Raw genomic sequence first — 14952 nt, forward strand, 5'->3', positions numbered from 1 at the left:
GTTGTACAGTGTCCCCCCCCCCCCCTCCTACCCACCCCCCCCCCCCACCCACCCAACCACCTCCAATGTACAGTCCAATGTACAGTCCCATAATCCAATGTACAGTGTTGTTTGTACAGTTATACAGTGTCCCCCACCCACCCCTCCTACCCAACCCCCCCCCCCCCCCCCCCACTCCTACCCAACACCCCCCCCCCCACTCCTACCCCCCCCCCCCCCCCCCAACCACCTCCAATGTACAGTCCCACCCCCACCTACCCAATCCAATGTACAGTTTCTACGCCTAATGTATATACTCTTTTCTTTCTGGACTCTTTTTGTATCACAAATACAGTACTGTAATTGCAAATCTGGTATGTCATAAATGTATAGATGTAGCAGTACTGTCTATCTGTATGTCATGTATGTCATATATGTTACGATGAATTGGAAATGGGGGACCCTGGTGTAAACAAGACGAAAGTCTTTCTCTGGTCTGCATCCCCTTAACAATTGTATGTATTGAGCTGTACTGCACTGTACCCATTCTGCAATCTGTTAATAAAGTTTTCATTCATTCATTCATTCATTGATTGAAACGTTTATTAACAGATTGCAGAATGGGTACAGTACAGTACAGCTCAGATGTAAACAAGACGAAAGTCTTTCTCTGGTCTGCATCCCCTTATCAATTGTGTGTTGAGCCGTAGTGTATTGTACCCATTCTGCAATCTGTTAATAAAGTTTTCAATCAATCAATCAATCAGCTGTGGCATTGTGCCATAATAAATGGCAAAAAAACGTTATAAGAATACTGTACGTCACAGCCTACTGTTTAGACAGTGGAATGCAGTCCCAACAGTGTCTGGTTATGAAGCTGCTTTATTTTTTGTTGCTGTGCCCAGACCTTGTTGTGCACGCGCCACACGCCCTCTAATGTTTTAGCAATGGGTGTGACTCTACTGCCACCCTACCAGCACAGCGTTCCATAAAAAAAGCCAAACTGTAGATCTGTAAATTGAGGCTTTATTGTTAAGAAACTAGTGAAAAACTATGAGTAAATGTCTTCCTCTGATATCAAACAAATAATTTTCATAAGAATAAACATACATGTAGACTTAACAGATTACAAAATCTAAAACCTCTGAAGGTAGGCCTAACAATTCACAAGCAGATATGAATTCATAAATGTCTTATACCCTGAATTTGAGGAGCAGATTAAATGGCAGTGAGTTTATATTGTATTATCTCTCAACTTACAAATCATCAGGTCCTGAATCTTGACAAATGTGCTTGCATAATCATATTCATAGACTTGCAGTGATTTAGTTTCCACAAAAAACTGAAGGTACTCATCACTTAAATAGCATGATATCACACTCGGAACAAGACTTTCAAAAGACTCGACTCTTGAAAACATCACTGTGGAATGATAAAATAATTTACCTTAAAAACATCACAGGAAATCACAAGCCATTGATCAAACACCATAACCCCTCATTTGAAATCATCAAATCTTCGAAGGAAAAGTAAGAGCAGTTCCGGGCATAATGAGTTTCACTCTGGCTTGTGTTCTCATCTACAATAAGATGTGCTGTATATCAGTTGAGATTCTTCATTAAGTGCCCCTGATTTCAGAATGAGGGTAAATGCAGGTAAAGGAGCGTGGTCTATAATCTTGTTAGTGCATCAGACAAGAACATCAACATAAAAACTCTAGGGCAGTGTCAATCATGCCAACAACACAGCAGCATATCAGCCAAACATAGAATCAACCCACCCCCACCCCAATCACTTACGCTGTAAAAGGTGAATCTCAGTATCAGTCCATCAGCACCATTTACTTCCACTCCAGTGCACAACTAGATCAGTGTGTTTTAGTCAGATCTAACATCAATGCCCACCCCCTGCCAGGTCCAGCAGAGAGCCAGCGGCCTCTTGGGCCTCTGCGTCGAGCTGGAGGATCTCCACGGTCTCAAGGTCCAGTTCGGTGTCGCCTGGCAGGACCAGATACTGGTACTGGTGATACTGATAGTAGTGTAACTCTATGTACCCGCTGTCTGACAAGGGGTCTTTCTCCATCTCCTCGCACATCTCCTCCTGGTATTCCACCGACTCCATGGTGATGAGCTCCTCGTGATCAGGGGTCAAAGGACAAGTTGGGTTTTCGGAGAAAGTGGGATTGTCTGAAGTCAGGGCTTGGGGTGAGGGAGAGGACAGTAGGAGGCTTTGAGAAAGAGAATCTGTAAAAAAAAATAAACTAGAATTTTCTATTCGAATCGATACCGTGTCACACAGAATGTGGGTTGTGAAACATGCAGTTTATGTCATATAAAGTAGCTACTGCTATACCAAGTTATAATGTTGTTATATAAAGTAGCTACTGCTATACCAAGTTATAATGTTGTTATATGAAGTACCTACTGCTATACCCAATTATAATATTGTTATATGAAGTACCTACTGCTATACCCAATTATATTGTTGTTATATGAAGTAGCTACTGTAGCTACTATAATGTTGTATTAATGTTCTCAGAATGTTCTCCTTCCCATACAGCCCATAAGTGCAAAAAGAAAAGAAAAAAGAACATAAAAGAGTCTAGCCAGCCTATTGCTGGGAGTCAAGTTGCCAAGGTAACAGAAGGTTGTTGCCAAGACAACAGAACACAAACACATGAACCATGTTGCATTCTGAGAATAGAGACGTAGAGAGAGGGACAATCTAGTAGTAATAAAGGTGTCAAATATAACTTTGTTACAGTACTGCCAAGATATATTAGATGAAATTCATATCCTATTAATTGTGTTGTTAAGTGTTTGAAAAAGCCACTGAAACAAATAGTTTTACTAATTAAATGGCACACTTCAGACAAAAGTACTCAGTGAGTAAAGGACTAACCTGAGATTTCCACAGAGTCACATGACATAGACACGCCATAATCAGCTCCTTCCAACCTGCTCCACACACAGCAACACAGGAAAATAAGACTGTTATTTAATTAGTCCATTTTGGAACAAGACTAAGGGATAGAAATAGTAAAATAGTTCCCCTTTAAACATTGTCCGTCTGTCTATGTCTGTTTTTAAATGAGTATCCGATGGTTGGACAGGGCTGATGATGTGTGAAGTGAAATGTACCGTTTGACCTGACTGGCCCTAGAGGAAACAGCATGGGGTAACTAAAACCAATAGGTTTCTTCTTCTTGGAGGGCTGAATGTTCAAATTGTATGGCAATCAGGCCATAACATTTTAGTTTGGCCTGATGGTGGTGCTAGAGGAAAGATCATGGGATCATCTAAATCAATAGGTTTTCGCCCTCTATGGATCATGAATGTGCACAGCAAATCTCATGGCAATCCAGCCTATATTCTTTTAGATATCTCACTAACGTACTGAAAGTTTGGCTTGATGGTGGCGCTACAAGAAAGGTCATGGGGTCACCAACATCAGTAGGTTTATTCCTCTTGGGAACATGAATGCACAGCAAATTTCACATGTCAATAACTTAAAAAATAAATCAATATTAGATTGTCTTAAGCATTCTGAGTGGTGCTCAAAATCCACTCAAACTATTCATGCAGAGCTCCTGTGTAGCTTAAATATTTTCAAAGCAGTGAAGCAGCCTACTTCATGTTTTTATTGCACTGATTGGAGAGCTGCCCAGAAAATGAACATATTAACACACCCAATGGCTAACCACCACATAATATAAACTCTCAAGAACATAGATGGCCTTACCAGTGAAACCACAAACATTAACTGTGTGTTTATACTCACAATGCAGGCTTGTTCAACAGACTGCTGTTAGTTCTGTGGTAATAATGAGTCTTCCTGAGGACCTCAAGGAGAGCAGGCCGATACCCTGGGCACACGCACCAGAGTGAGCCCTTCCCCACCGACTGTAACACACAGAAATCACAACCTGGAACATTAAAACAACATATACTGACTTTGAGCATAACTAATAATAACTAAACTATTCAATCATTTGCAGTCAAGTCAAGCGTTCCTTTATTAATCCCCTTGGGGAAATTCAGGTGTCATAGCAGGCGCAGCATGGGTGAGGGGGGATGGGAGGTACTGGCAGAAAAGATAATAGAAATAATGGAATGGCAGAATTATGATACGGATAGTTCACTTTTTTCTTTTATTTTTTTTTTATTCTGTCGCATTTGTCACAAACTGCAGCTCCACCTCAGTCCAAAAAACACTTCACCAGGGTTTTGGTTTTTCAGACCAGGCATGCCTGGAAGTCAACAGGGGACAAAGTCAATGGGGTGCATGGATATTACTTTAACAGCAACAGATCTGGAACGCGTCATGTGCCCCATTGACTTCCAATAGTATGTTTAACATGATGCTAACAAATACTAATATACTTCCAATAAAAACATTATAAATAGATACATATAAAAAAATATATATTGTTCAATTGCTTTTGAGGATGACTGAAAGGACTAATCAGATTCTCAAAAAAATGCAGGCTATTCATTTAGACGGGACTATAAAACACAGCAAAACTAATGTGGAGTAACTGTGCAACATGCCAAGCAAACATCATTAACATTATGAACCCTACCTGGCTCTTGTCCCTCTGAATACGCCGGAAGCTCTTGCTCAGAGACAGGTTGTGTCGAACGGAGTTCCTCCAGCCACCGGAAGCCGTCCTGTAGTAGGGGAAGCTGTTCACAATCCACTCGTAGATGCCTTTGACCGGAAGCCTCTTGTCTGGGGAATCCTCTATGGCCATGAAGATCAGACTACTGAAGGAGTATGGGGGCTTGGATGAGGGGGAAGGGAGAAGCTGGGTAGGTACTGTGGACTGTGTTTCTAGCTGGGGCAGTGCGCCCATCTTAGGCAGAGGCTGCAGCGGTAGTAAGTTGCCCCTTTGATGGAGCCAGTTGAGGCAGGTCAAGTCATCTTGGTCAGATGCGTTTCCGGAACTGAGGCAGTATGCGTCTTGCCTCTCAAGGCACTGAGAAGGCAAGCCGTGTGAAAGAGGGGAGAGAGGCTGAGAGGCAGAGTGGATGGATTCAGAGGCCGTTGGAGAAAGTGACATGGGGGATGGAGGGAAAGAGAGGGGAGAAAGTGGGAGAGAAAGGTGGACATCTAAGGAGGTCTGCAGAGGAGAGGAAGAGACGGGCAAGGACCCACAAAGGGTGGTAGGACAGGGAGAAGAAGGGGAGAGCTGTGGCACTGTGTGAGAGTCCATCTCGCCAGCAGTAGACTTCTAGTGTCATTCAGCTGCTGGCCTGTTAAGAAAAATACAAGAAACATATGAGAATTAGGATAATAAACAGGCTAAATAGTGACTGAAATGTTCTTAAACGATCACACCAAAAACAGACCTTAACATCGTTTGCAGAAGCGAACAGGGTCTAAATTCCAGATCCATCCTCATTAGGTTTAACATTAAAACAGCATGCTGCTGAGTTGCTGACCAAACGTGGATCTACTCAAGCTTGATTCAGTTAAATGTTAGCCATCCTTCACCCGAATCACCCCCCCTAAGCGCACTCGATATAGGAACATCTCTGGATAAAGTCCACTGCATGATGAATGCATCTCCTGACAAAACAAAACGCCTCACTCTCATTCTTATGAAGTGCGGCAAATGGTTTAAATCAAATAGTCATGGGGCAGGTGCAAGTCCGACCTGGGACAAGGACGTTTGCCAGTGTATGTGTAAAGGTTTGATTGATTGAATTGATTGATTGAAAACTTTATTAACAGATTGCAGAATGGGTACAGTACAGTACAGCTCAATACATACAATTGTTAAGGGGATGCAGACCAGAGAAAGACTTTCGTCTTGTTTACATCAGGGTCCCCCATTTTCAATTCATCGTAACATATATGACATACATGACATACAGATAGACAGTACTGCTACATCTATACATTTGTCTTTATTGTCAGCAGATTTCAAATGAATGTCATGTCACAACAGGCGCGTGAAATGTTTGAACATCATGGCACATGGCTCTCTTAACAATGCTGCTCATAGCACAAGCTAGCAGTAAAATGGCGGTAGAATATAAAGTTACATTTAGTCATGCATGCAAGCCGCCTTTTGCTTTTGTCAGGTAAAGTTAACCCCTCAGCGGTGATAGCTAAGTTACCTTCTCTAGACAGAATACAATGCATCGATTGCTTACCAAGTTACCAAACAACGATGTATGCAGGTCTAAATGTAAATCCGTACATTCTTCAAAGTCTTTCATTTAAAAGTTAAATGCCAATATTCTGAAAGAAGCGTCCGTGTCGAATTCCTGACTCCTCGCGTTCTATCCCCGTCCAACGTTTCCCTGGAAACCAAAACAACGCTTTGCATGTCGCGCGCCCATAGCGCGCTCCCGCGCCACATTTCCATATCCTTTGGGCGAGTCTTTGATCAAATGCACACAAATAAAGCAATAGCTATATGTTTCTCATGATAAAGTTTAAAGCTTCTGGCAGTCTAATGAGATCATGCCAAATAAACGCACATATCGGTAATACCTTTTTTTTTTTTTTTTTTTTTTACTAAAGTATTATATTTGAAGGGGAATTCCACTCTGGGTCTCTATGAATTTTGTATAGAATAGTTGCTTTACTACATAATTAGATGTGCCAACTCTGTATATGGTCAAACCGGAGATATAGTACCAAACTACTGCACATGCTCCAGCTTCCTGCTCATCAATTTACAATTTTACAATTTAGTCATTTAGCTGATGCTTTTATCCAAAACGACTTACAGATTGTGACCAGGAGGGGTACATCTCTGGCAGCTAAGGGTCAGTGGCATAGTGGCATTGCTCATCAAATAATATCAAGCTTGAGAATTACACACCGAGTGCATAGTAGATATACTAGCAAGATAGATAGTTAGTAGTATAAGAATAGTAGCGTAGTGTTAGGGTACATAATAGTAAAAAGGGTTCGTATGTTTTTTTTTCTTTCTTCAGATATTGTTTGAAGACGTGTGTTTTTAGTCGACAGGAAAATTAGCTTGGTTTCAGATGTCCTGACTGGCTGACTGTGGTGGGGAGTTCGTTCCACCATTGTGGAGCAAGGACTGAATGAATGAATGAATGAATGAATGAAAACTTTATTTAACAGATTGCAGAATGGGTACAATACAGGCTACGGCTCAATACACACAATTGTTAAGGGGATGCAGACCAGAGAAAGACGTTTGTCTTGTTTATCAGGGTCCCCCATTTTCAACTCAGTGACATTTATGACATACACAACATAGCCTAGGCCTACATGACATGATTGATTGAAAACTTTATTAACAGATTGCAGAATGGGTACAATACAGTACAGCTCAATACACACAATTGTTAAGGGGATGCAGACCAGAGAAAGACTTTCGTCTTGTTTACATCAGGGTCCCCCATTTTCAATTAATCAGGACATATATGACATACATGACATACAGATAGTCAGTACTGCTACATCTATACATTTATGACATACCAGATTTGCAAATACAGTACTGTTTGTGATACAGAAGGAGTCAAGAAAAGGGAGTATATACATTTGACGTAGAAACTGTACATTGGAGGAGGTTGGGTGGGGGGGGTTGGGTACATTGGGATATTGACAACCATACTGGGTAATTTACATTAGAGGTGGTTGGGGGGGGGGGGGGAGACACACTGTATAAACAAGCAAAACTGTACATTGAGGGGGGGGGGGGGGAGATACTGTACAAACAAACAAAATTGTACATTGGACTATTGACAAAACCATACTAGGTAAATGACTGTACATTGGAGGGGGTTGGGTTAGGATATTTACAGGGGCCAGTTTTGAATTGCAGTCTCCCGTAGGTGTCCCTTGAGAGAGGTTTTGAAATCATGTCATCATCATGACATTTATGGCATAGGGACATGCATGACATACAGGTATAGTACTGTTACATTTGTGACATAAGATATGCAAATATACAGTACTGTTACCCATAGATCCTAACAGAATATATACATATGATGGGGAGGAGACGACTGTACATTAGGAGGGGGTGGGAATAGTCTGCTTCGTTTTGATGACCCTGCAGGAGCTTGGAGTGGGTCTGAATGAATTAATGAAAACTTTATTTAACAGATTGCAGAATGGGTACAATACAGTACGGTTCAATACACATAATTGTTAAGGGGATGCAGACCTGAGAAAGACGTTTGTCTCGTTTACATCAGGGTCCCCCATTTTCAATTCATAGACATTTATGACATACACAACATACATGACATTTATGGCATAGGGACATACAGGTATTTAGTACTGATACATTTGTGACATAAACGGTATTCAAATATACAGTACTGTTACCCATAGATCCTGACAGAGTATATACATATGATGGGGAGGGGACTGTACATTAGGAGGGGGTGGGTGGGTGGGAGAGAAATATACATACGGTGGGGTGGAGACTGTACATTTGGAGGGGGTGGGTGGGTGGGAGAGAAATATACATACGGTGGGGTGGAGACTGTACATTTGGAGGGGGTGGGTGGGTGGGAGAGAAATATACATACGGCGGGGATGGAATATATACATGCGGTGGGGAGGAGACTGTCTATTAGGAGGTGGTGGGGGGTTTGGGCATTTACAGTGGCCAGTTTTCGAATTGCAGCCTCCCGTAGGTGCTCTTTAAGAGCGGTTTTGAATGTGGGTAGGGATTCCTTTACAGCTTTGGGTAGGGCGTTCCACATTGATGTGGCATAATTGCGAAACGTGTTTAGTCCCTTGTTTGAGCCGAATCTGGGTTTAACATGATTTGTTGAGCTTCCTCTGGTGTAGTGGTTGTGGTATTCACTGACCTTTGGGAAGTATTTTGACATGTACATGGGTACCTTAGTCATATAGTGTATCGTGTAGACCAGGCCCATTGCAAGTTGCTGTACTCTGTCGTCTACTCTAAGCCATCCTAGGTTGTCAAAGTGGGCAGGGGTGAGGTGGGTTCTGGGGGTAAGGTCAAGTAGTAGTCTGACCAGTTTGTTTTGTGATGTTTGTAATCTTGTTTTTAGCGCCTTTGAGGTGCTTTGGTACCATGAGGTGCATGCATAGTCGTAGTACCCTTGAATGAGTGCTCCTGCCAGAGTCTTCAGGGTATTCTTGTTTACCAGAGAGGAGATCCGGTACAAGAATCTAGTTCGTTGGTTGACTTTTTTTTATTACATTGGATGCCATTTTGACACAGGAAAGATTTGCCTCTAGGATGGAACCCAGGTAGGTAATTACGTCTTTCCTTGTGACAATATTGTCACCCACTGTAACTGAGAAGCCGTCGGTCTTGCTGAGTTTGTTATTTGAACCGAAGAGAATGGACTCCGTTTTGCCCATGTGTAATGATAGTTTGTTATCAGCGAGCCATATGCAGATTTTGCCTAGTTCCGAGCCAAGGGTTTTTTCAACCTGCAACTTGTTCTTGTCAGAGACCAGCAGGGCAGAGTCGTCCGCAAACAGGAACAAGTTGCAGTCACAGGCTGACGACATGTCATTTGCATAAATTAGGAACAGTAGCGGTCCTAGTATGCTTCCTTGTGGAACACCACAGCTCACTGTGAGGGGGGGGGGGGGATAGAGTACCGTTTACCTCTACCATCTGTTCTCTCCCCTCCAGGTAGGATTGCATCCAGCTCACTGATAAACTATCAAAACCAGTTGCTTTTAGCTTGTCCATCAGAATCGAGTGATTGACAGTGTCGAAGGCCTTTTGTAGGTCCAGCATGACCATGCCGCAGTATTTGCCCGCGTCCACCTCTTGTTTGATGTGGTCGTTCAAATAGAGGAGGCATGCGTCAGTGGAGTGGGACGTTCTGAAGCCAGATTGGAATTCGTAGATTAGATTTTTTTCCGCCAGGTACTTTTCGACCTGTTCGTAGACTATTTTCTCCATGACTTTCGAGATGGAGGTAAGAATAGAAACAGGGCGGTAGTTGCCTGGGTCTAGTTTGCTGCCCTTTTTGTGCAGAGGGGTCACTCTCGCAATTTTGAAGTCCTTGGGGACGTGTCCCTGTTTTATAGAGAGGTTTATTATGTGTGTGATGACGGCTGCTGAGTCTGAGGAATTTAGAGGGGATGTTGTCATGGCCAGTGGCCTTGTTAGGTTGGAGGGCGCTCAATTTTTTTAGTACCTCATCGGTTGTTACCATTCAAGTTTGAAGTCGTCTTTGTGGACCCCTAGGTTTTTGTAGTATGCTACTATGTGTTCTACCCCATAATGCCCTGAGTGGGAGGGTAGTTTGTTTACCAGTGTTGTGGCTATGTTTGTGAAGAAGATGTTTAAGTAATTGGCTACATCCAGCTGGTCTGTGATGAGCGTGTTGTCCGTCTTTATGTTTATGTTTGAGAATCTGGTTTTACGTTTTTTACTGCAGCCTAGTTGATTAGAGTAATTTCCAAAGTTCACATGGTTTGTTTTTGTTTTCCTCAGTTTTGTCATTGATGAAATTTCTTTTTGCGGTTTTGATCATGGTGTTTGTCATTTCTTAGTCTGTTTCTTTGAATTTTTAGTTCAACCACGTGGGCTTGGAGTTCACTGTTTGAGCTTTTCATGTCCTTGAAATCATAAATATGTCGCTTCAAACAGGCACTTTTCCAGATGCATTTAAAACGGCTGTAGTAAAACCACTACTAAAGAAAACAAACTTAGATGTAAATGAACTAAAAAGCTATAGGCCAATATCGAACCTTCCATTTATCAGCAAGATATTAGAAAAGATAGTTTCAGTACAAATAAACTCCTTTCTCAAAGATAATAACATCATGGAGGAATTACAATCAGGTTTCAGAACAAATCACAGCGCTGAAACTGCCCTTACTAAAATAGTTAGCGACCTCAGGCTAAACTCCGATGCTGGCAAAGTCTCAATTCTTGTCCTATTGGACCTTAGTGCAGCGTTCGATACGATTGACCATAATATCCTGATCAGTCGTCTTGAAAGACTGGTTGGCTTTTCCGATCATGTACTAAATTGGCTCATAACATACATTAAGGGGAGAAGGTTCTATGTTAAGCTTGGAGACAATGTATCCGAGAAACATGACAGCAACTTTGGAGTTGCACAAGGAAGCTGCCTTGGTCCATTACTCTTCTCACTATATATGCTGCACCTCGGGGACATCATTCGAGACCACAATGTATGCTTCCATAGTTATGCTGATGATACACAACTATATATCTCCGCAGAACCAAATAACACTACAGCCATACAGTCCATTACAAACTGTCTGTTAGCAATAAACAAGTGGATGAACAATAACTTCCTAAAATTAAACGAAAGCAAGACCGAAATCCTATTGATCGGCCCAAAAGCGAAAAGGGAAGTGCTGTATGAAAATCTGGGGAGTCTGTCAGCCTATGTAAAGACTGAGGTTACAAGCCTAGGTGTCATCTTGGACTCAGACCTGACCTTTAAGTCTCATTAATAAGGCCATGAAAACGTCATTCTTCCACCTAAGAAACATAGCGAAAGTAAGACCTTTCGTAAATAAAAAGGATGCAGAGACACTGATTCATGCTTTTGTCTCAAGCCGGCTTGACTATTGTAATGCACTGTTCACTGGTCTTCCCAAAGCAACCATTGGGAAGCTTCAGCTTATCCAAAACTCTGCAGCTCGATTACTAACTCATACAAAGAGAAGAGAACATATCACTCCAGTCCTAGCCACTCTGCACTGGCTTCCAATAACTCATAGAATTGATTTTAAGGTCCTTTTCCTGACATATAAAGCTCTTAATGAGCAAGGCCCAAAATACATAGCAAATTCCCTAGTTAGTTATCTGCCCTCAAGAACGCTACGGTCATCGACTACAGGTTTAATAGACACACCCAGAAACCAAAAGAGGATAGGAAGTATGGCATTTGCCAACTATGCCACAAAACTATGGAACACACTACCAACACACATCAGAAACGCCAGCTCCATACACATTTTTAAAGGAAAATTAAAAACGTACCTATACAGTCTAGCTTACAAATAGTGTACCATGCCTTAGGGAGAGCAAGTATCTTATTGAAATGTTTTTATTTTTTATGTATTGATCTTTTACTGAAATGTTATTTTACTGTACTCTGCCTATTGCCGTACTTTTATTACTGTTGTCTTATTAATGTGATGCTTTATTTTTAGTACCCGGAGCTGCTAACTGGCTAACGTTATGAGAGCTAACGTTGCTACCTGCTGTACCCGGAGCTGCTGGCTAGCTGACGTTATGAGAGCCAACGTTGCTACGTACTGTACAAGTGCATTGGTTTAGTGCACTTCCTACTTCCGGTTGCTGCTAAACAAGTACAAGTGCATTGGTTTAGTGCACGTTATGAGAGCTAACGTTGTTACCTACTAGATATTGGTTTAGCATTGGTTTAGTGCACGTTATGAGAGCCAACGTTGCTACGTACTGTACAAGTGCATTGGTTTAGTGCACTTCCTACTTCCGGTTGCTGCTAAACAAGTACAAGTGCATTGGTTTAGTGCACGTTATGAGAGCTAACGTTGTTACCTACTAGATATTGGTTTAGCATTGGTTTAGTGCACGTTATGAGAGCTAACGTTGCTACCTACTAGTTATTGGTCTAGTGCACTTCCTACTTCCAGTTGCTGCTAAACAAGTACAAGTGCATTGGTTTAGTGCATTTCCTACTTCCTAACTGGCTAACGTTATGAGACATAACACAAAGACGCTATGGCTTGGATAAGCCTTATGGATCCATAAGGCTTGGAAAAGCCTTATGGACCCAACTCTTTAGATGAGGGAACGGGTACATACGCACACAATAGGCGACCACTAATAAAAACGTAACTACACTAACGTTATGAGAGCCAACATTGCTACCTACTGTACAAGTGCATTGGTTTAGTGCATTTCCTACTTCCGGTTGCTACTGAACGGACATGTTTGTGCAGACCTGTTCTCCCAAACTGGTCCGCAAATGACCGTTTTCATTTTTACGTTATTATTATTATTATTTTTTTTTAAACATTGATCTTAACTGATCACTGTGACTTTATTGCTTTTATCGTTATATATGCCTATGTTTGTGTACAGCACTTTGAGCTACATGACATGTATGAAAGGTGCTTTATAAATACTTACTTACTTACTTACTTTTGGAAAGCTTTGTCTGACTTTTATGAAGTTCAGAGCATTTTTTGTCTCTGGTTTTCATAGCGGCCAGTATTTCAGTGTGCATCCATGGCTCAGCGCAATTTTTAACCCTGGTGGTTCTTAGGGGTGCCATGTTGTTGAGTATTGTTGTGAATTTGGTTTTGAATCCAAGCCATGTTTCTTCAACCTGTGTACCACTGAGTTCATCTGACCAGTCCAAGCTCCCCAGTTCTAGGTTAAAGGCCTCTCTAGAGTAAGTTTTGAGGTCTCTAGATGTGACTGTTTTGTGACAGCCGGCCTTCTGTTTTAGCTTTTTGCGGGTACAGAAAATCATATAATGATCACTTAACCCGCATGCTATCACCCCTTTAGTGGAGATCATGGACTTGTCAGAGGTCAAAATGAGGTCAATGGTGGTTTGTGTCGAATCACATACCCTTGTGGGTTGGGTGATTAGCTGACTGAAACGGTGCAGATCAGAAAATATACTGACGCCTTGAAGACGGGTGCTGCTTTATGCAGCATATCCGTGTTCCAGTCCCCAATAAGAATTGTTCCTACCCCCTCCACCCCAGCTAAACACCCATCAAGTGTGTCATAGAAGCCACTCTGTTCTGGCGGTCTATAGATTGTGCCTACTAGTACTGGTTTCGCCCTATCTAATAAGATTTCAATCCAAACAGTTTCAATTTCGTCATGGTTAAGGTCAGTACGGTTGATGAATTTGGTATCTTTGTGTATATACACACAGACGCCACCTCCATACTGGTTTCTATCCCTCCTGACTATTGAGTAGTTTTCTATTTCAATCTCTGGATCCTGTACAGAGGAGTCTAGTTTTGTTTCTGTGAAACACAATACGTTTGCCTTCCCGTTTAAAAACAATTGTTTGATTTCAGCCAGTTTAGGTCTCAGGCTGTTTGTATTTAGGTGGAATATATGAAGTCCATTTTTGTTGGTAATCTGATTGATGTCGTCACACTGGAGGTAACCGTTCATTTGTGTCCTGTCCTGTGGTGGGGGGAGGGGGGGCGTTGTTGGTGTTTGTGCCGTGAGTGGGGAGGGGGTGATCCTTTGTCCTCTGCTGGCGTCTGTTTTCCTCTGTGTGAAAGCCCGCGATGTGGGGGCTGGTTGTTTACAGATGTGTCTGGAGGTCCTCCATTGTGGGGGAGGGGGGTGCCTTTTGTCCCGGCCCGGGTAGCCTAGCTGGCCTGGCGGGGCCAGCCGAGCTAACCGGCGGGTCCTTGGCGGCCAGAAGATGGAGAGTATAGGGGTCTTGAGGTTGTGTAGTTGGAGACCATTGACCGGAGGGAGCCATTCCCCTTGCTGCACGGTATGCCAGGTTAAGGACCTTGAAGCGGATTCGTGCGGCAATGGAAATCCAATGCAGTTCTAAGGTAAACCAGCTAGCAGTGCATTGCAGTAGTCAATGCGAGACATGACTGTTGATTGCAGGAGCTTGGTGGCTTCCTTAGTTAGGAAGGGGCGGATCCTTCTGACATTGCTCAGGAAGAATCTGTAGGTTCTGGTAGTTGAGGCGATGTGAGCAGAGAAGTTTAGCCTGTTGTCAAGGACTACACCTAGGTTCTTGGCGGTCGAGGCATCAGGATGCCAGTCAAAAGTTACCACTCCAACCAAACACACACAAGGAGGGGAGGGCTGAGTTTTTACTTCTGGTTACTCCATTACCTGGCGAAAGAGTGTGGGAAGCTGATTGAGAGACGATCAAGGTATCAAGAAACTCCCATTATTGTAATTACTTTGTATTTTTACTCCACATTTATCTGAATCCATCAGTTACTAGTTACTCTGGAAAAATAAATATTTAGCATACAGAACATGGGATAAGTTGATGAAAATTATAT

At 42.4% G+C, this 14952-nt stretch overlaps 1 protein-coding gene across 1 annotated transcript; it reads right to left on the reverse strand.

The window, feature by feature from the left end:
* Positions 1-1060: 1060 nt before the first annotated feature.
* Positions 1061-5194, reverse strand: LOC311242974 (uncharacterized protein; the record flags this gene model as incomplete). Its single annotated transcript, XM_084332038.1, has 4 exons — positions 1061-2222; positions 2881-2936; positions 3760-3881; positions 4562-5194. The coding sequence occupies 4 exons, from the start codon at positions 5192-5194 to the stop codon at positions 1873-1875; spliced, it is 1161 nt and encodes a 386-aa protein (XP_084188164.1). The 3' UTR covers positions 1061-1872.
* Positions 5195-14952: the final 9758 nt, after the last annotated feature.

Source organism: Notolepis coatsorum, assembly GCF_963971535.1.
Source record: "Notolepis coatsorum genome assembly, chromosome: 16".
NCBI classification, from domain to species: Eukaryota; Metazoa; Chordata; class Actinopteri; order Aulopiformes; family Paralepididae; genus Notolepis; species Notolepis coatsorum.